General features: G+C 36.0%; 1 protein-coding gene across 14 annotated transcripts in view; it reads right to left on the bottom strand.

Annotated features, from left to right (window-relative positions):
* MIA2 (MIA SH3 domain ER export factor 2) overlaps positions 1 to 23,080 on the bottom strand; it is a 120,372-nt gene that overhangs the window by 36,808 nt on the left and 60,484 nt on the right. For all 14 annotated transcript variants that reach the window (XM_072629773.1, XM_072629774.1, XM_072629768.1 and 11 more), the window contains 4 exons: positions 16,269 to 16,391; positions 6,976 to 7,096; positions 6,026 to 6,072; positions 5,141 to 5,231 (listed from right to left, as the gene is read on the bottom strand). In XM_072629773.1, the coding sequence (XP_072485874.1) occupies positions 5,141 to 5,231; positions 6,026 to 6,072; positions 6,976 to 7,096; positions 16,269 to 16,391 (382 nt within the window). The remainder of the gene's footprint in view (positions 1 to 5,140; positions 5,232 to 6,025; positions 6,073 to 6,975; positions 7,097 to 16,268; positions 16,392 to 23,080) is intronic.

Below are 23,080 nucleotides of genomic sequence, written 5' to 3'. Positions count from 1 at the left end.
CAGAATTTTCTGTAGAGACTGTCCACAACAAAGGCTTCACCGTCTTAAATCTTTCTGAGACCTAAAGGGCTCTAATAACATTATTTTTAACCAGTACTTGCAGTTAAGAATAATCAAAGAAAGCCCTAATGAAGTCTTAAGAGATAGGAGTTTCAGAAGCAAATTTAATAATGCCTATCTTTATTTAGTTACTTTAAAATTCTTTCCCATTTAAAAATTCTAAACTTAACAAATATCAACTAAAACAAACATTTCCATGTTCACAACAGAACAGAAAGAATTATATAATGAAAATGTAAATCTCTACTATGGACAGCTTGCTTTTCTTTTAAAATACAGAATTCAAAATGTTTCTCTCAAAGCTGTTGTGCTTCTCCGTAATCACTTCTGGCCTTTTTGTGAATTTCAAAAAACACGTTTTAATTAGACTTCTTTCTTTTCCTTCTTCTTTCTTCAACCCTATTCCTAGCTCTCCCTCCCATCCCTCATTCCCCAAGCCATTAAGAAACAAAACTTTTGTGATAAATACACAGTCAATCTCCACACTGGCTGTGTCTGAAAAAGTCTGTTTCATTCAGCACCTGGGATCATGCTTCCTCACTGGCACTCCACAATCACTGCATTGATCAGAATTCTTAAGTATAAATGTTGTTAGCATAAAAACTGTTCTCTTGATTCTGCTCACTTCACTCTGCATCAGTTCATTCAAGTCTTTCCAGGTTTTTCCGAAAAAGTCACTTTCATCATTTCTCATGGAACAATAATATTCCATTACATTCATATGCCCTAACTTTTTTGGCCATTACTCAATTTATGGGAACACTCTTTGTTCCCAGTTTTCTGCCACTACAAAAAGAAGTGATACAAATATTTTTGTGCATGTGGATCCTTTTCCTCTTTCTTTGATCTCGCTGGAGCACAGGCATAGCAATGGCACTGCTGATTCAAAGGAGAAGCCCAGTTCAGTGACCTTCTGGGCGAAGTTCCAAACTGCTTTCTACAATGGCAGGACCAATTTTTCACAGCTCCACAAAATGGTACACTTACGGCAATTGTCATTTTTCCTTTTTGTAACTTTTGCCATTCTAATAAGTGTGAGGTAGAACTTCAGAGTTCTTTAATTTTTATTTCTCTATAACATTTTTTCTTATTTGTCAAGAGCCTGGATTTCTTTCTTTGAAAACTGCCTGTTTCTATCTTTGACCATATAATTATTAAAAAATTCGCTCTTGTTTGTATAAATTTGAATCAACTCCTTACATATCCTGGATATCAGACATTTATCAGAGAAACCCGTTCCAAGGAATGAGGAGTATGAAGATTTCAGAGAAAGAGAGGAAGATTTCCATGAAATGATGCAGAGTGAACAGAGTAGAACCAGAATAAAAAACAATTATACAATGTGAATGAAATCAACACTAAAAGGCAACAAAATCATGTCAAATATACATATTTCCATTCTGTTAACAAACAGTAAACTACAAAAAATAGAAAGTAACATCAGATACAATCACTCTATTGAAGAGTTTTGCTTAAATGTTTTTCCCTCAATGGGAAGGTACTTAGGATAGAAGAACACAGAATAATAGATCCAGACCCAGAAGCGACTTAAGAGGAAATCTAGAACAACCCCCTTCATTTTACAGGTTAGTTATCCAAGGTCACAGGAAATAATCAATAAAACTAGATGCTGACCCTTAGTCCCACAGGTCCAAGTATAGCATTCTTTCCATGGTACTTTGAGAGGTGACAGTAGATAAGAGAGCTAGCCTTGTAGCCAGGCATATATCTGAATTCAAATTCTGTCTTTGACACATTCTGCCATCTAGGGAACTCTGTAATTCTGTAAGTTGCAGAGAAAGTGCTAACTTATGTAAGTAAAAGAACTTCCTCATCTACGAGTTTACTGTATCAATGAAATCACAAGTTTAATCCCTATGCCGTTTCCTAACCCTAAGGAAAGTACTACACAAGGACAGATTTCTTTGCTGGGAAGTCACATGTTTAAAATAAAATGTTATTAAAACAATTTTAAATGAAATAAATCTAAAGGTCTTTTCTTGGTTACGATTGTCCTTAGCCTCTTGGTAGCTTCTGATCATCCCCTCCTTCAAATATTTCCTCTTCCACTGGGCTTCTATGGAACTGCTTTCTCCTTCTACCTGTCTGCTCACTCTTTCTACAACTCCTATGATGGATGATCCCCCATCCCCCATCAAGCATGGCTATCTTCCAAAGCTCAATCCTATAACCTCTTTTTTTTCTGTACTCTCTTCCTTGCTCTCATTCACTTCTGGAAGTTCAACTGACATCTGGAAAAAGGAGTGGAAATATAAAGAACCAATATTGCTTCATAAAAAACAGATCATGACAGATTAAGCTTCATTTCTTTTCTGACAAGAGTTATTATTGTCATATAAGCAAAACCCAAAGCTATAGATTACTTAAGATTTTAGATAAGCATTTGTAAAAGTCTCTCATGCTCTTCTTATGGAAAAGTCATGGATATATGGGCTAGATTATACGATTAAATTAATTCACAACGGGATGAATGCTCAATCCCAAAGAATTAATGGCTAGATATCAATATGGAAAAAGGTTTCCAGTAGATGGCCCCAAGTACCTGTGATTTGGTGCTATGCTGTCTAGAATTTTTAACAATGCCTCTGGTGAAAAGGCATAGGTGAGATGTTTATTAAATTTGCAGATGACTCAAACCTAGGAAGCATAGCCAATGTGTCAGATGACAAAAGTCAGGATTTCAGTCCTTGATGTTTACATCAATCTAATAAGATGAAATATAATAAAGATAAATCAGCTTCATAAATAGTAATTGAGGGAATCATTGCTAAAGAGCAACTTATTTGAAAAAAATCTGGAGGTTTTAGTGGATTGCAAGATTAATACAAGCCAGCAGTGCGGTATGGCAACTAAGCAAAACGATGTGATATGGCGCTGCGTAAAAAGAGATAACTTTTAGAAGCGCTGAGGGCATTCCATATTCTTCCCTAGTCAAACCACATCTCAATTATTGTGTTTGGTTTGGGGAGGTCACATTATAGGAAGTACACTGATAGACTGGAGAATATACAGAGGAAGACTGCCAAGAAAGTGAAGGGTATCAAATCTATACCATTATGAGGACTGATTAAAAAAGGAATAACCAGGAGCAATGGGTAGTTGCAAAGGTCACACTTAGGCTTGACATAAGGAGATTTCTGACAATTAAAACTATTCAAAACTAGAATGGACTATCTTCAGAGCAGTAAGCTCCCCTTTACTCAGTCTTTAAATTAAGGCCGGATGAACATTTGTCAAGCATGTGGGGAATAGAGATTAGAATCGTGATTTCATTTGGTATAGAAACTTGCTCTACCAAGGCAGGTCAGCACCTTCTCTGCAACTTACTCTTAGAGAGCTGCCTAAAGCACTGAGAAGTTAAGTAACTTGCCTGGAGTCATTTGCCAATATGTGTTAAACTCAAGACTTGAACCTGGGTCTTTCACTGCATTATAGAATGAATCATCCTCAAGTATGAGCTAAGACATGGGTGTCCGAGGTCCCTTACAACTCTAAAATTTGATGAATTTGTGATCTATTATATTTATGTGCATAATTTACATATCTACTTATCTATCCCTAAACTTATTCCTATATCACTAACTACATACATCTCTACCTGAATGTCTTGTCAGCATTTAAAACTCAACATGTCCAAAACTGAATTCATAATCTTCTTCTCCCAAATTCCTTTTTTTTCTGTTGAGGACACCACTATTCTACTATCTTCCCAATCACATAGATTTGTGAATTTAGGACCATTCTTGACTCTTCTCTCTTCTTCACTCTACATATCCAATCCATTTTATACCCACATCTTTCCTGTACATCCCCTTTAATTCTACTCAAGGCTACCTCTCTGAGGCCCTCATGACTTCTTGCCTGAACTACTGACAGAGAGAGCTTTCTAAATGGTCTCCCTGCCTCCAGTTTTTTTCCCTTTCAAAATCATTTTCCACTTAACTATCAAAAAAATCTTCTTAGGTACACTTCTTACAATGTTATTTCCCTACTCAAAACTTTTCAGTTACTCCCTATTGCCTCTAGGATAAAATACAAACTCTTTAACCTGGCTTTAAAGACTCTCCATAAGGTAACTCCAAAATCTATTTGTCTCATTATCAGATTACTTCCCTTCACATTCTCTATGTCTGAGTTAAACTAGTTGTTCCCTGAATTCAGTATTCTACCTTCCATCATCTTATTATGTCAAAGGCCATACACAGCCCATGCCTGGGACCTCCCTCCTGTCCCCACCTTTCGTGGTTAATCTTTCTTTTCATTCATGATTAACCTCAGATGTCATCTACTCTCAAATGTCATCCCCTGACTTAAAATTTTAAAGCAAGCTGGTCCATATGTTTGTCAGGTTTGTGAAATAAAAAAATGACTATGAAAGTTTTAAGTAGGACTAGTAAACATTCAGCTTCAATACTAAGTTACTCCAGTGTACATTTATGAGTCAAAAGTATGGTAGGAATGGACACAGAATGAGGCAACATTTCTCTTATACATCTTTTCTGAACAGGCACCCTGGTGGAGAATGATCAACTTCAAGTCAGGAAATCATGGATTCAAACCTCTAACATTTGGGAACTACTTTATCTTGTAAAGCTTCAGTTTCCTCATTTGTAAAAAGTTGTTAATGCCCTATATAAATGTCATTCATTATTATTTTCTAATTAACTAAAATGGAAGGCACTATGTAATTTTTGCTTGTGGACAAAATTTAAATTTATGTCACTGGGTTATATATTTAATTATGCTTTGAAAAAGTTTTTTTTTTAAATCCCACTTTTGAGTAAATTTAATCTACAATTATATTTAATATACCACAGCATGATTTGGACAAACCTAGTTAAAATGTTAAGTTGTTTGGATATAAATGAGAAAACTTTAAAAAGTCTTCACAAAATGATCAGAAATAAAACTAACATTCCTTCAAAATTAAAAAGCTCCAAAATAACAAGATTACAATTACCCCCTAAAGTCAGAATCCATTAATCTTGACGTTCCGTAGGTATGAAGGCAACAATAACTTTTAAAAACAAACATCTATAAATATATGTAAATGGATTACCTTTAAGCTCTTCCTTTATTTTATCTTCATCAGACAACTGAGAATATATATGGTTCCTTTCTGCTTCCAGGGTTTTTAAACAAGCATTCAACTTTTTAAAGTGTACAATATTTTTAAAATGAAAAAAGGAAAGATTTATCATTATAAATATTTATGCCCATAACACTATTTTCTCACACAATTTCCTCTCCCATTTTTTCCAAGTATTTTGCCACTTCACAGATCTGGAATGATGATGATAAAGAAATATTCCTTGGCCAATTAAACCTGGTGTTCTCAGGCTGCTAGGTTATAATCAATAGAAACTCACCCCCAAAAATGCCCCTGCAGAGTCAATAAAGAGCAGCTAAAGCTGTATCTAACAGTGGGTAAGTAACCTTCTTTTTACGTTCAGCAAAAAAGTTTTAATCAAACATAATTTATACTTCTTCAAAAGCTTTTTACAAAGACTTTACAGAGTATCAATACTGTAGCATCTGAAAAAACAGATTACTAATGAGAAGGTGAAGATAACATGAAAAAATATAGCTTGTACTTATTATCAAAGAATGGGGTGGAAGATGGAGATTAAGAGTAGGAAAAAGGGGCTGTGTAAAAGGCACAGTGCAAATGTAAACAAATGAGGTGAGAAAATAAGTCTGAACCGAACCTGGGAATTGGTTATAAAAATGTTAAAAGTTGAAAAGTAAGGATATATGAAATTCAAACATCGGAGTTTGAATTCAATTTCAATAATAATTCCATAATAAAAGTCTATGAATACAGTCCTGATCAATTCTTAGATGTATTTGTACTGCTATATTTTATGAAATTAAGAGAGGTACAGCTGTCTATCTTTCTATTTAAACCTTGCACACGCTGTTTATATCATTGGCCAATACATACCTTCGCAGCATAAATCAGTTTCTTCACAGTCTGCTTTTGGTGATCATCTGCAGTAATAATAAGAACAGATATAATACAATACATCAAGTAAGTAGTATACTGCGATGACACTTTTGGCCAATTTATTGATATAAATTTGCTACACAGGGGCTTTAATATAACACTTCCAGCTATATTGAGGAATTTAGCGTAAGACAGGTCTGCCTTGCACCTGTTCTTTGGGACATATCGATAGAAATGCCATAAGGGTCCCATTATAACATTTCAGACAGTTCCACAGCATGGTAGGAATTGGGGTGCAAAAGGAAAATTATAAGTGAGGTTCCAATTTATTACTAATTTCCTTGACTCTTCTTGGCATCCTATAACATCAAAATATCAACTGAATTGCAGTGTGAATTAAAATAAGATTTAGAAAATATATCTTTCCTCTAATATAAATGATTTTGTAATGGGTTAAATGGAGGACAAATGATCCAGAGATAGCATTAAATATGTTTAGTTTAGGGTGATAATTTTTTTTTTCAACATATAAGTACTAACATGAAAAATACTGCTTTAGAAAAACAACATCTGCTGCTTCTTTACATTCTTCTTTCCACATCCGACCAAAAAGGAAAAGGTATGGAGCATTAAAGTCAGAAATATTAGTTTCAGACTGTAGGGAATGAGGCTTCAGCATATTAAAATAACTCTGACCTGTCTAGATCTCAACCAAGAACTGGCAGTAACAGCATAACGTCCCCCTAAAAATGCAGTACCAAGCTAGGAATAATGAAAGAAAAATTTTGTGGTCTACTTTTTCAAGACACAATTCAAGTGTTTGATTTTCCTGGTTTTATTATTAGTGGGCCTTACACATTTTAAAATGATTGAAAACAAACAAAAACTCAGCATCCAACTTAAATTTTTTAGTAAAAGAAATGTTTCAGAAGTTAACTTCAAAATACCTAAATGGTCTCCAACTGCTGAGTCACTGTTTATTTCAGTTTCACAATGATTATCATTGACATTATCTTCCCCCAGTGCAGTAGCCCAGTCTTTCATCTTCAACAAGCATTCCGTCAGAGACTTGAGATTTACAAAAAAAGAAAAAAAAAGATGATTTTGATTATCATATTAATAACGGATTTCAAATTCTCCTTTATTTGCATTGTCTGTACGCTAGCAATTAGTGTATTACATTTCTAGTAGTCATCTATACCACTAAAATATATGTAAGTAGTAGACTGAACAAATGAACTTTCAAACAAAACAGTTTATTTCATAGCCAAACCACACGCTACTGCCCCATCCTTCTAGGTATGTGACCAGAAAGAAATGAAACAAAAAATTCTTATATGACTTTGGAGGGAAAGGTAGCCATTGAAGAACTGATCATAGAAGCAATGTGTCTGAACTTGAGGCTGAAGTATTTTCAGAATTAATCAGTTTTGTACTAGTAAATAAAAATGAAGACTGTATTTTATTTCATGCTAAAATTCTCTAAAAGTTAGAACAAAGAATATCAAAAAAATCTAACTGAGACTACTGGGTGCTTTAAAAAGGCTCATAGGGATGAAATAAACTCAAAGACAAGAATTCTAGTGGGCACAAAAATAAAGTTAGGGAAGATGCACATAAAGAATGAGGAATGAAATAGTGTTCAAATCATCCACAGGACTTCTTAAAATGTTGCAAAATTCAGACATGATTTATTTATAGAGATTAAAGCTTAGATTTTTAAAAACAGCCTCATTTGAACAAAAAACCTGAATATAAAGAAATTTCTGCAGTTTACTACATTTTTACAGTGATTAACAAAAACAATGACGTCTTTGTCCTGACCTTCTGGGGGAGCTTGATAAAGTAACACTTTTCTGAGGAAAATGTAATAAAACATTGTATGTTGAATATATTCCACTTCAATACTCAAAATGTAGTGAAATATGACATAATCAATATGATCCAGAAACAAACTTTGTGCTCTGGAAAGTGCTAGAAAACAAGCAAGTGAAAAGAAACCAGAAATTAGAAAAATGCTGACTAGCTGCTCTGACTTTAGTCAACAGAGGCTTATATTGAAATTTCTTAAGATTCCTTGAAAAGTCCTATGTAAAGAAAAGCCAATTGTGGCTAAATAATCAGCCGTTTCACTATGAAAATGCTCTAGAATTCATAGTGGGCTTATCTGTAGAGAACAACAACAAAAACCTTTTTCGTTCTAGTTTTGCTTTTTTTTTTTTTTTTAAACTCAAAACTACATCATGAAACCTGGTTACTGCTATTTTCAAAAATCAAATACATTCTCAGCGGATGAAGAATACTGAAAAGAATGTACTTCAGACACTAAAGAAGAGTTCCCCCCAAATGTTAATAAGAGCAGCGTTTTGGAATAATCTATTTAACCTAAGGAGGTGACTATTCATGTTAATTCAGCTGTGATTCCCACTAAGTCACACCATCTCACCATCTGCTTGTTGCTGCTAACCTGGGCTCCTCCTCCCTTGGAGCTGCAACCCTCCACATGTATCTGGGACCCAGACTTCCAGAACCTGTTCTTGAGTCATGCCTTCCAGAGGTAGTTAAATGACTCATCTTTGGAGCTCCTGTCATAAGACCCTAGCCCTGAATAGTAACTGAATGTGTGCAAACTAGCCTACTTGGTCCACCATATCTACTGGCTGGTCCAAGACAAAAGGCTATACCTCATTTTCACATCCTATCCTACCCTGACCATCTCCCCATCTGCCTACTGTCACTGACCTGCACCCTCCACAATGGACCTGAGACCTGGATCTCTATAGCCAATCTTCTTGAATCCAGGCACCTAACTCCTTCGGAAGCTAATCCACTCATTTTTGGAGACCTATCCACCCCAAGGTCCTCCACAGTTAACTGGTGACTAAATAAGTCATCAGTAAACTAGCTCACTTTCTCTCCTTACTGGCCCTAGATATCGTATCATACTTCAGCTTTACATTTCATCCAACTATCTTGCCTCCTACCTTACCACATACCACCCCACCCTCCCCCAAAATCCTTTTCATGTTCCCAGAACAAAAAGCTAGTCCAATTGGTCAGTCATTTGCAGTACAATTCCAAATTGTTTTCAGAAAGGCCTGACCAAAAGTACAATAGTTAACATTCACCTGTCTTCCCAGAGTTGCTCCAACAATAGTCATTTTCTCTTTTTGTCATCTTTGCCAGTTTGATGGGGGTGAAATAGAACCTCAGCATTGTTTTAATTTGTACAATTATTACAGATTTAAAGTATTTTTTTATTTGACTGTTGAGTTTAAATTTGAAAACTGCCTATTCATATCCTTTGATGGTATGGTTCTTCTTATGCAATTAAATCAGTTCCTTATATCAGACCATTATCAGAGAAACCTGCAATAGAGTTTTTCCCAGTAAACTTTTTTTTTCTATTTTTAAATTAGTACCAAACAGGTTGATGACTATAACTTTAAAGTATCTGATATCTGGTACTGCTAGGCATCCTTATACCCTTTTTTCATTATTTCCCTTGAGATTCCTGACCTGTTGCTCCTCCCGATTATTTTTTTAAAGTTATTTTTTCTACTTCTGTAAAAGTAATCCTTTGGTACTTGATTGGTATGGCAATGATTAATTTAGTAGTAGTGTCATATTTATTGATTTAGTTACCCAGAATTAATATTTATCCACTAGTTTAGATCACTCTTTATTTTACAGTTGCATTCACATAGTTCCTGTGTGTCTTGGTAGGTGGACAGACTCCAAATATCTCATATATTCTGCAATTATTTTGAACAGAATTCCTTTATTTTTTTTCTGTGCTCCTTTGTCAGTAATATACAGATAAGCTAAAGATTTATGTGGGTTTATTTTATACTCTGTTACTTTGCTGAAATTTTTCAACTGTTTCAACTACTTTCTAGTTGAATCTAGGACTCTCTAACAAGAACTTTATATCATCTGCAAAAAGCAACAGTTTTGTTTCCTCTTTGCTCCTTGCTTATTATCTCAATTTCCAGCTCTTGTCTTATTGTTACACACAGTACTTCCACTACTAGATCAAATATTCATACTAAAAAGTTCTCCAGAGTTTCTCTATTACCTATAACATTGACTATGGGTTTTAGATAAACATCACTTAATTGAGGTAAAAACTGATTCCCATGATTTCTAATTTTTTTTTAATGGAATGTTGAATTATATAACACATACATACATACATATATATGTATACATATATATATATCAAAAGCTTTTTCCAGAATTTACTGATATAATCATATTATTGTTACTGTTGGTAATATAGTAACAGAATTTTCTTTATATTGAACCTACGTCCCTAGTATAAATTAAACCTGGTCATAATTTATAATCATTTTAATCCATCAAGGTAGCCTCAGTCTTAATATTTTATTTCATATTTTTGCATCAATATTTATTAGGGATGTTGGTGTACAATTGTCTTTTTCTGCTTTGTCTTTCCCTGCTTTAGGGACAAAGAACTTATTTGCGTCATAGAAAAAGGTTATTAGGACCCTCTCTTTTTCTATTTTTTAAAGCAATTTATATAGTCCTATAATTAATTCTTCTTTGAATGTCTGATGGAATTCATTTGAAAAACTATCTGGTCTTGGGGATTTTATAAAATTTATGACTCATTTTTTCCTCCAGATTTTGGTTGAATTATTTTTTCTGTTAATCTGAGCATTTTTGTAAAGAAAAATTCACACACACATATTTCATCTAATTAATTCATTTTGTTGGCATGTAATTGGGCAAAATAATTTGACACATCTTTTTTTCCCCATATTAGTCCTGATGTGAAAGAAGAAACAGATCCAAAGGAAAAAAAACACACAAAAAAAATAAAGTAAAAATGGTATGCTTTGATCTACATTCAGATTCCATCAGTTCTCTCTCTGGATGTAGATATACTTTCTATCATGAGTACTTTGGAATAGTCTTGGATCATTTTATGTCTGAGAAGACCTAAGTCATTCATAGTTGATCATAAATGTTGTTGTTAACTGTGTACAATGTTCTCCTAGTCTGCTCACTTCACTTTGCATCAGTTCATACAAGTCTTTCCAGGTTTTTCTGAAATCATCCTATATGTCATTTTTTATAGCACAATAGATACACTACAACTTGTTCAGCCAATCCTGAACTGATGGGCATTCCTTCAATTTCCAATCTTTTGCCACCACAAAAAGAGCTGCTATCAATGTTTTTGTACATGTAGATCCTTTTCTCTTTTTGATGATCTGTTTGGGATACAAATCTAATAGGGTATTGTACAGGATCAAAGGGTATGCACGGTTTGATTGCCCTTTGGGCAATTGCTCTCCAGAATGTTTGGATCAATTCACAACTCCACTAACAGTGCATTAGTGTCCTAATTTTCCCACATCCCCTCCAACAATTACCACTTTACTGTTCTGTCATATTAGCCAATCTGAGGTGAGATACCTCAGAATTGCTTCAATTTACATTTCTCTAATCAATAATGATTTACAGCATTTTTTCATATGACAATAAACTTTTGATTTCTTCATCTGAAAACTACCTGTTCATATCCTTTCACCATTTATCAATTGGGGAACTTGTTTTCTAATAAATTTGACTGAGTTCTCTACATATTTGAGAAATGAGACCTTTATCAGAGACACTTGCTGTAAAAATTGCTTCCCAGTTTTCTCCTTTCCTTCTAATCTTAGCTGCATTGGTTTCCTTTGTGTAAAAACTTTTAAGCAAATTAGAAGAGCAAGGAATAATTTATCTGTCAGATCTCTGGAGAATGGAAGAATTTTTGAACAAACATGAGATAGAGAGCATTACAAGATGTAAAATAGACAATTCTAATACTATCTTTTATTTCACTTTTATTGTGAATTGTTCTGAAGCAGACAATTTGATTTTCCATTCTCTTTTTCAAAAGAAATCATTAGTTTTTGGGCTGTTTTTTTTTTTAATCAGCTCCTAGTTTTTTTTACTAGTTTAATGGTGTTTTTGCTTTCAATTTTGCTCACTTCTGATTTTCAAAATTTACTAATTCAAAATTGAATCCAAAATTCAAAACTGATACTTGCTCTCCCCAGAGTTTCACCCATTTTTTTTCCTCACATACTCCTATTATTTGAAAAAGCAAATACTGCTCCTTTGTTCTCTAAGATATTATTTTTCCTTCCCTTTTCTTTCTTCACTTAAGATTATGAAAAACATCAACACCACCATGCCAATCGCTCTTTATGTCTTATTTAAATCCCTCTAAGAACTTTGAAAACATTGGGGTTCTAGAGTGGTATTTGTTCCCCCAATTAGAATTAAAGACTTCCTCTTTCCAACTGCTCTAACCTTTTTCTCCCCGATTCTTTAAAAAAAAAAACTTATTTATTTTTAGCTTTCAACATTCATTTCCACAAGATGAGTTCCAAATTTTCTCCCCATCTTTCCCCTCTCCCCACCCCAAGATAGCATGCATTCTAATTACCCCTTCCCCCAGTCTGCCCTCCCTTTTATCATTCCCCCTTCCCCTTTATTTTCTTGAAGGGCAGATATATTTCTATACCCCACTGCCTGTATATCTTATTTCCCAGTTGCATGTAAAATCAGTTTTTTAGCATTTGTTTTTCAAACTGAGTTCCAAATTCTCTCCCTTTTTCCCTCCCCATCCACTCTCATTGAGAAGGCAAGCAATTCAATATGGGTTATACATGTATAGTTATGCAAAACACTTCCATAATAGTCATGTTGTAAAAGACTATATTTTCCTCCAGCCTATCCCAACTTCTAATTTCTCCTTTGACCCTGTCCCTTTTCTAAAGTGTTTGCTTCTGACTACTCCCTCCCCCAATCTGCCCTCCCTTCTATCTGTCCCCCTTTTATCTCTTTCCCCCCTACGTTCCTGTAGAGTAAGATATCCAGTTGAGTGTGTATGTTATTCCCTCCTTAGGCTAAATCTGATGAGAATAAGGTTCACGCACTCCTTCTCACCTCTCCCCTTTTTCTTGCGTCTTTTATGTGAGGTAATTGACCCCATTCTATCTCTCCCTTTCTCCTCCCAATATATTCCTATCTCATCCCTTAATCTTATTTTTTAGATATCACCCCTTCATATTCAAATCACCCTGTGCCATATATCTCCAACTATGCTAATACTGAGAAAGGTCTCATGAATTACAAATATCTTTCCATGCAGAAATATAAACAGGTCATCTTTAATAAGTTTCTAATGATTTCTTTTTCCTGTTTACCTTCTCATGCTTCTCTTGATTCTTGTATTTGAAAGTCAAATTTTCCATTCAGCTCTGGTCTTTTCATCAAGAATGTTTGAAAGTCCTCTATTTCACTGAATGTCCATTTCTTCCCCTGAAGGATTATACTCAATTTTGCTAGGTAGCTGATTCTTGTTTTAATTTTAGCTCCTCTGACCTCTGGAATATCACATTCCTTTCAAGACCTTCGATCCTTTAATGCAGAAGCTGCAAGATCTTGTGTTATCCTGATTGTATTTCCACAATACTCGAATTGTTTCTGGCTGTTTGCAGCATTTTCTCCATGACCTGGAACTCTGGAATATGGCTACAATATTCTTAGGAGTTTTCCTTTTAGGATCTCTTTCTAGAGGTCATCAGTGGATTCTAGTTTTATTTTACCCTCTAGTTCTAGAATATCAGGGTAGTGTCCCTTAATAATTTCTTGAAAGATGATATCTAGGTTCTTTTTTTGATCATGGTTTTCAGGTAGTCTAATAATTTTTAAATTATCTCTCCTAGGTCTATTTTCCAGGTCAGTGGTTTTTCCAATGAGATATTTCACATTGCCTTCTATTTTTTCATTCTTTTGGTCTGTTTTATAATTTCTTGATTTCTCATAAAGTCACTAGCTTCTATTTGCTCCATTCTAATTTTGAAGGAATTATTTTCTTCAGTGAGCTTTTGGCCTTCCTTTTCCATTTGGCCAATTCTGCTTTTTAAGGCATTCTTCTCATTGGCTTTTCGGACCTCTTATTTTCTTCAGTATTCTTTTGGGTCTCCTTTAGCAAGCTGTTGACTTGATTTTCATGATTTTCTTGCATAACTCTCATTTCGCTTCCCAACTTTTGCTCTACTACTCTTACCTGATTTTCAAAACCCTTTCTGAGCTCTTCCATGGTCTGAGACTAATTCATATTTTTCTTAAGAGACTTTTGATGTAGGACCTTTGACTTTGTCTTCTTCTGGTTGTATGTTTTGATCTTCTTTATCACCACTGTAAGATTCTACAGTTAGAGTTCTTTTACTACATTTACTCATCTTTCCAAGTCAAATACTTGACTTTCTAACTCTTTGTCAAAGTAGGACTCTGCTTCCAGTGGAGGTGCAGGTAGAGATGAGTGCACTGTCCCAGGCTTCAGGAATTTTGTATCAACTCCCACCATCCATGGGCCCAGAGCTCTAGAAGCAGCCTCTGCTGCTGCCACAGCCAATGGCCACTACAGCCCCCACCCTGGGGCTGGGGCCACACCTGGCCAGACCACATGCTCCTCTTTCACCCAGGTCTCACAGAGTTTTTCCACTGACCTTTCTGGCATTTGTGAGTTGAGAAGTCTGGAAACTACCACAGCTGCCAATGATTAAGTCCCCTAAGTCCTGCCCTGGCCCATCTGTGCTGGAGTGCAGCCTATTCCAGACTGCACTCCGCTCCCTGCCCAGTGTAACAGACCCTTCCTGTCAACTTTCCAGGTTGTCTTGGGCTAGGGATTTGTTTCACTCTGTCATTTTGTGGGTTCTGTAGCTCTAGAATTTGTTTAGTCATTTTTTACAGGTATCTGGAGGCCTTTGGGGGAGAGCTCAGGAAAGTCCCTGCTTTTACTCCACCATCCTAGCTCTGCCCCCTGCTCTAACCTTTTTAGAGTTTTTTTAATACTTCTGTTTGCATTTAAAAGATTCTACAAAGCTCTAGTCTTTTCATCAAGAAATTCTCTATTTCATTAAAGATCCATTGTTTCCTCTGGTGAAATTACAACTCAATTTTTCCAGCTCTTAGTAGAAAAGCTCTATTTTGTGCTCTTTCGAATATCATGTTTTAAACTTTCCTGTACTTCAGTGTGGTGGCTGCTAAGTTCTGGTCCTTTTGATTTCTCAGCATTTAAATGCTTTCATTCTGGCAGCTTGCAGTATTTTATCTTTAACCTGGAAGCTCTGGATTTTGCCTCTATACGCTTTAGGGTTCCTTTCAAGAGGTAACTGGTAGATTTTATTTTTACTTTCCCCTATGGTCGTTACAAGCCTAGATATTTTTCATTTATAATTTCATGAAATATGATACCCAGGCTTTTTTCTGGTTATGGTTTTATGGAAGTCTAATAATTCTTAGATTCTCTCCTTGACCTGTTTTCTGGTAAGTTGTTTTTAATAGGAGATACTTACCTTTTCTTCTATTTTTTCAGTCCTTTAATTTTGTTTTAATATTTTTTTTGTTGTCTCATGACGTTACTTATTCCTGTTTGGTCCAATCTCACTTCCTGGAAGTCTATTATTTGAGCAAGATTTTGCACCTCCTATTTATTTTCCTTCTAATTCTTGGCTCCTGGTTGGAACAGTATTAGATTGGGAACTGAAAAGCATATCAGCTCTGTACTTACCTCAACAAGCAACTCTGCCTAGGCCCTCTCTCCTTACTGCCTGCAGGCTTCTAAGTGGCCCCTTTTCTTGAACTAGGCTAGAATGAAGATATATGCTGTTGGTGGAGTATACGTGTAAGAATTAAGTTGTTTTGCACTTTTTTTCTTTTACTCTGCCAAGTCCCTCACTTCTCTGTATTTTTCAAATTTATTACTTCTTATGGCACAGTAATATTCCAGCTTATGTACCACAATTTCTTTAGCCATTCTCTATTTGACCAGTAACTATTTTGTTTCTATTTCTTTGTTACTACAAAAAGGGCTGCTATAAATATTTTGGTGTATTTGAGACCTCTCTATCTTTGACATTTCTGGAATACATGCCTAGCAATGGGAGGGGATGAATATTCCATTGCTACATCTCACTCTTCTAAAATACTCTTGGCAGAAAACCAGATGATACTTTAATTTGCTAAAATGAATCTGTACCTTCATGGTAGAGAAGTCATCTAATTTGCACAAATAAATTTTAAGTAACAATCAGGAAAGTTTACAATTATACAGCTTACTAAATGCATGTTGAATGAATGAATGGTGAAGAAAGTAAACATTCAAATGAATCAAAAGCAGTGATCAAAACTCAAATCCAAAATGACTTACCTTAATTTGACTTTCTTTATTAGTTATAACTTGCTCCATATTTGTTTTAGAAGTTTCAAATATTTTTTTCTGTTCATTAAGTTCATTCAATCGTTCATTCCATCCTTTAGCTTCCTGTAAAAGCTAGAATCCCCATAAAGTAATTAGTATATTTTCCACTTACATATGTAAACAAATAAATAAATAAATGTAACATTTATTGGATACCTACTGCTTGTACTTTGCCTGTGGACAGGAATGCACATTGGTTTTGTTTTTTTTTTTAATGTTCCATATCTTTGAGAAGCTTACAAACTAATTAATTAATGGGACATATGTACACATTTTAAGTTACATTAGACATTTATTTGTCATAAGATAAATGACAATAGAGTTAAACAATCATAAATTTAGAAATGGAAAAGCTTTTAGAAGGCTTTTACAGATGAAGAAACTGAAAATGAGAGAAGTTACTGTTGCTAATGACTTGCCAGGGGTCAAATAGATAGTCTGAGGCAGGATTTGAACCTGGGTCTAACACCAAACCCAATACACTTATATAATGAACCACTTAGTTGTTTCTACTTAATATATGGTTTATACAAAAGAGTGATATCAACAGTAAATGCTCTCCAAAGAAAGGAGAGACCAGAAAACTGGAATAATCAGAAATGGTAAGCTAGGCCTTTAGAAATAGATGGGATGTAGTAGAAAGGCCTTTACTTTCCACTAAGACACAGGGAAAACAATTAGGAGATTACTGTTTACTATTGTGTTCCAAGTAGGAAAGTATGAGAAACTCAACACAGGTGGTGACAATGAAAGTCACATAGCTAGAAGGAGAGAAGAGACTAAAAGCAAAAAGGCAGGAATGTGAATGGTGTCTTTGGCAGAGCCATAAGCAGGCTGGTTTGGATGCAGTGAGGAGTTGATGGAGAGGAGTACTAGAGATAAGTCCAGAAAAGTCAACAGGAGAAAGACTCTGGAAGGCCTTCAATATCAGATTATGTCTAGCATTAGTTTTATTATTCCTGTGGGCAATGGAAAGCCACTAAGAGTATTTGAGGTGGAAAGTAATAAATATGAAGCTATGTTTTAGAATAATTAAGCTGTGCCCAGTAAAAAATGATTGGAGAGGAGCAGACTAGAGACAGGGAAGACAATTGGTGATTATTGCTTATTATTGGAACAGAAGATTCAGATGCCAGGCAAAAGAACAAAGAAAGAAAAAAGCAGAAGACAGAGAAACTGATATCCGAACAGATAAGAGAAAGGCCAAGATGACTTCAAAGTTTTGAGCATGGGTAACTGGGATAATAATGAAAACATTTACAAAGATAAATACGTGATTGAGTTCAGCCTCACATATGTTCAGTTAGAAATATATTTCACTATATTCTGCCTCAGTCAAATCATATCTTAAGCACTGTGGTTAGTCTAGATGCCACATCAGAGCATATTCCAAAAAAGGCAAATATTCTTAGTGAAAAGAACAGAGTACACGAATGATAATGAATCTTTTTAGAAATTATAGAGTTAATCTGAAGAAGAAAAGAAATAGGGGAACTTTATAGCTGTCTTGAAAGATCTACAAGGCCACTGGATTTATTCTATTTGACTGCCTAAGGGCAGAAGAAGAAGAGAGAAGAGAGAAGAAGAGGGAGATTTGGGTTGATATAAGGAAAAGTTTTCTGAGAACTGGAGCACATGTAGTACCTTTTGCCACTACTGCTTAAGGAAAACAAGGGCTTCAGAAGAGAAAGGGAGAACAGGAATATGAATAGCTGAATGAAAGACGGCATATCTAACAGTGGAATTTTGACTTCTAAACAGATTCCTGACTAGGAAGAAGGAAGCACATGTAATTAAAGACTGTCAAGAAAATACTTAGTTGAAGCAGTGCAAATCTAATCAAAAGGGATTTAAACCAAAAAGGCAAAGGGAAAGGAGAAGCTGTCACTGTCTGTGCAGCAGACCTGGTGTGCTACTGGGGGAGCAGCAGTGAAATGGAACACCCACTCAAGATGGATGGAGCAGCAGTACCTGATGACCAGAGAATACAGAGCAGCTCAAATTTTATTTTGTTTCTGTTTTGTCCCCCAAAAAAAATGAGCTGTGCACTGAAAAGGATGGAATAATGTGACATAGAATCTCAAAAGATCTCACCACTGGGACAACTCTAGTAAGATGAAATTTGTTAAGGATAAATATAAATTCTTACATAGAGGTTCAGAAAAATCAACTTCATAGTCCACCTAAAAAAGATCAAAGGGTTTTAGCAGACTACAAAGTCAATAAAAATCAACAGTGTGATGGAAGTCAAAAAAGCTAATGTAATCTTAGGCTGCATCAAAGTGTCATAGTGGACAAGACCTGGACTAGGACAGTCTTCTTGTATGTGCTCTGTCCCAGTCGGAGCACATATGGAATATTATGTTCTATTCTAGACTCAACATTTTAGTCAGGATATTTAAGGGGCTGGAGAGTGTCCACTGGATACCAATAAGAATAGAACGGTAAAGGGTCTCAAATTCATGCCATATGAGAATTGGTTTAAAGAACTGTTAATATTTAGCCTGAAGAGAAAACTTAGAAAATTATAACCATCTGCAAGTATTTAAAGGGTCATCCTGAGGAAAAGGTATTGAATTAAAGAGTTCTGTGATCTTTCAGGGGGTAATAGGGCATCCAAGTAGAAATACCCAACAGATGTATATGGAAAGAGAGAAAAGAAATGGAGCTGATCTTTTTGTGGTGGTGAAGAATTGGAAATTGAGGGGATGCCTATCAATTGAGGAACAGCTGACCAAGTTGTGGTACCGAATGGTGATAGAATACTATTGTACTATAAGAAATGAGAAACAGGATGGTTTCAGAAAACCTAAGGTAACCTATATAAACTGATACAGAGTTAAGTGAGCAGAACCAGGACAGCACTATACACAGTAACAGCAATATTGTAAGATGATCAACTGTAGAAGACCTACTTACTCTGATCAATACAATACAATTGTTTAAGACAATTTCAAAGGATCCATGATGAAAAATGCTATCTACCTCCAGAGAAAGAACTCATGAACTCTCAGTGCAGACTGAAGCGTATCATACTTTTTTCCCCACTTTGTTTACATTTCTTATTTCTTTCTTTTTTTGCAACACAGATAATATGGAAATGTTGTACATGACTTCACATGTATAACTGATATCATATTACTTGCCTTCTTAATGAGCGGGGGGGGTGGCAAAAAGGAGAAAGAGACTTTGGAAATCAAACTTTTTTTAAAAAATGTAAAAAAAGGAATGAATGAATAAAAGGAGAAAGAAAAATGAAAGGAAAAGAAATGAGGCTGGATATTTGGAAGTCATCTATCTTTTCCCTAAAACATGCCTCTATTTCTAATCAGTGTTTCTGCTGAGATAGCCACTATCTTTCTAGCCATCTAAGCTTTGATTCTTCATTCTCTCTCACTCTAGACTTCCATTTCATTGCCACATGGCAATCATTCTCTCTGAAATATCCCTAGTTTCATTATCACCTTTCCATTTTTAGCTATACTGGAATAGGAGAACTCTTTCAACTCTGGTATTCTCTAATTCAAGAAGCATTTATGAACTATCTGCTATGTGCAAGGCCCTATGTTAGAGGCAGGGAGCACAACCTGCCCTCAAGGAGCTTACATTCTACTGGGGAGATGCACCATATAGATAAACATATATTCAATAGTCTGAGAAGGGAAAACTAAAAAGTTCCCCATAAGAGGTGGCATAAGAACTGAGGCTCAAAGGAAATGTAGATTCTAAGATGTGAGGGTAAAAGCGAATTCATTACAGGCATGGGTCAGCCTATACAAAGGAAAGGAGACAGAAGATGAAATACTGAGTTTAGGGAACAGAAGGTGGACTAGTTTGGTTGGAACATAGAATGCATAAAGGCGAAGACTATGAATAAGCCTGAAAAGGTAATCCAGAACTCACTGTAAAAGGCTTTGCATACCAAGCTCATGACTTTGTATTTTATCCTAGAAGAAAAAAAGGAACAATTGGAGTCTGTGTGAATAAGGGGAATAATAGTCAGATCAGTGCTTCAAAAATGGCACTTTGGCAACTATGTCAAGGATGGATTTTAAAAGGGAGAAACTTAAAGCAGGTTTGAATTAGGAGACTATTTCCATAGCCCAGGTGATAAGTGACAAGTAGCCAAAGTAGGGTGGTAGCCCTGTGAGTGGAGAGGAGGGGTACAAGAAATTCTGACAAGGTAGAATTGACCAAACTTGGCAATTGATTAGATATGAACAATAAATGAAAGTAAGGAGTTAAAGACATGACTCCAATGTTGTATAACTGCTGTCCTCAAAAGAAATAGAAATCTGAAGGACGACTAGATTTGAGGCATGAAGATAATGACCTCTGTTCTGGACATGCTGCATTTGACTTTCAGACATCTAAGTGTACTTCCCTACAGGTTACCTGGTTGGTTGGTTGGTTTTTGTCCTTCGTTTTAGAAGAGGACCAAAACGACACCACCATGATAAAGTGAAGTTTCAGTGTGTCCAACTATGGCTGATCAGAATATGATCAATATGAGCTCAGAATGCTCTACCACAGGTTGGGCACAGATAGTCCATATGAATTTTTGGGGTGGGTACTCCAAATTTGAGAATCCTATGTTTACTTTGTGCTGTCTCAATTCTTCTTTGCTCATACAGCACAGCACCTTTTCTTATGTGGGCACGCCATGCTGAGCAGTCCTGTGCCAGTGTCTCCCATGTCGTACAGTCAAATCCAAAGTTCTTCAGAGAGACCTTAAGAGTGTCCTTGTATCACCACCATGTGATCACCTGCCCCATGTGAGTTCTCCATAAAATAGTCTTTTTGGCAAGCACACATTTTGCATTCAAACAACACGGCCAGCCTATTGGAGTGGTGCTCTCTGAAGCATAGTTTGAATCCTTGGCAGTTCAGCTCAAGCAAGGACTTCAGTGTCTGGTACCTTATCCTGCCAGGTGATCCTCAGAATCTTCCTAAGACAGTTCAAATGGAAGCGATTCGGTTTCCTGACATGGCACTGGTAGACCGTCCATGATTCACAGGCATACAACAGTGAGGTCAGCACAACACCTCTGTAGACCTTCAGTTTGGTAGTCAGTCTAATACCTCTTCTCTCCCAAACTTTTCTTCAGAGTCTCCCAAACACCGAGCTAGCTCTGGCAATGTGTGCATCAACCTCGTTGTCAATGTGTACATCCCTGGAAAGTACACTACCAAGGTAAGTGAACTTATCCACAGCATTCAAAACTTCTCCATTTGTTCTAATAGGTGGTTCTACATATGGTGTGGTGGTGGCTGATGGAGCAACTGTGTTTTCTTGGTGTTAATTATTAGGCCAAAATTAGCACAGGCAGCAGAGAACTGATTCATACTTTGTTGCATCTCAGCTTCAGAGACTGTACAGAGTACACAATCATCTGCAAACAGAAAATCATGCACCAACACTCTCTCCACTTTGGTCTTGGCTTGTAGCCTTTCCAAATTGAAGAACTTACCATCAGTACAGTAGTTGACCTTAAGGCACAAAGATATGCCAAAATGAGAATAACTTCTTAAGAAACACAGACACCTTTTCCACATCTTGACATCTATCTACAGGGATCAATCAATCAAGATGCATTTATTAAACCCTTTGTGTGTGCCAGGCACTGTGAAGAAATTCAAGTCTCTGTCTTTAAGGAAAATACATTCTAATGGTGGAAACAGTTACAGATACAAAGCAAATACATTATAATTTAGGCAGTAGGTGGGTGGAACTAGCAGCTGGGGGATAGAGAAAGGACTCATGTAGGAGGTAGTGCCTGAGCTCAGATTTAAAGGAAGTCAAGGGTTCTAAGAGCCAGGGGTGGAAATGGGAGGGAAGTATATTCCAGGCATGAAGGACAGTTGGTAAAAAAGGTGGACTCCTCCACAGATGGAATGTGGCATGTATGTGATAGTCACAGGTAGGCTAATTTGATCAGATAATAATGTAGGTGGAGGGGAGTCATGCTGAAGCTCAACTAGGAAAGCCTTTAAATAACAAGATGATAATTATAACTGATCACAGACACTAGAGCTTCTTGAGTAGGGGAAAAATAGAGTCAGATCTGTGTTTTCTAGGCAGCTATGGAGGATGGATTTAAAAGAGGAGATGATGGAGGCAGAGAGTTCAGTTAGGAGGTGACTGCTATTGTCCAGGTTAAGAGGTTATGAAGGACTAAGTTATCAAAGTGGAGAGAAGGGGACAGATGTGAAGAGACATTGGGGAAGTCAAGTTGAGAAAACTTGGGTAACTGACTGGACATATGGAGTGAAAATGATTCTGACATTATGAACCTGGGTGATTAGAAAAAAAGAGGTACCCTTGATAAAAATTGAAAAAAAAGTAGATTCTTGGGGAAACTGAAATGAGTTATTTTGGAAATGCTGAGTTTTAGCAATTGGTGATATCAGACTACAACTTGGGAAGTGGAATAGGGTTCTCTTCTCCTCACATACACTACACCGCATAGGCCATCTCCTTTTGCATCCCCTCCTCACCACTGCATCATATTTTCTCCTCTTCCTTTAAGACAAAATTTAAGCACCACCTTTTACATGAAGCCTTTTCCCAAAATGCTAGTGAGTGCTGTCCTTCTCAAACTATCTTCTCCTTTGTATTTATCCACTTCATATTTATACTGTCTGCAGTTCCACATAGACTTACTGGTTCTCCCATTACAATTTAAGATTTTCAAAGTAGGAAATGTTTTGTTATTTGTAACTGTATCTCCAGGACCTCACACAGTGCTTGGCACAAAGTA

The sequence above is a fragment of the Notamacropus eugenii genome, chromosome 1 (genome assembly GCF_028372415.1).
Source record: "Notamacropus eugenii isolate mMacEug1 chromosome 1, mMacEug1.pri_v2, whole genome shotgun sequence".
NCBI classification, from domain to species: domain Eukaryota; kingdom Metazoa; phylum Chordata; class Mammalia; order Diprotodontia; family Macropodidae; genus Notamacropus; species Notamacropus eugenii.
The sequence above is the reverse complement of the archived record's forward strand: the minus strand, read 5'-3'. Positions and strand labels throughout refer to the sequence as shown.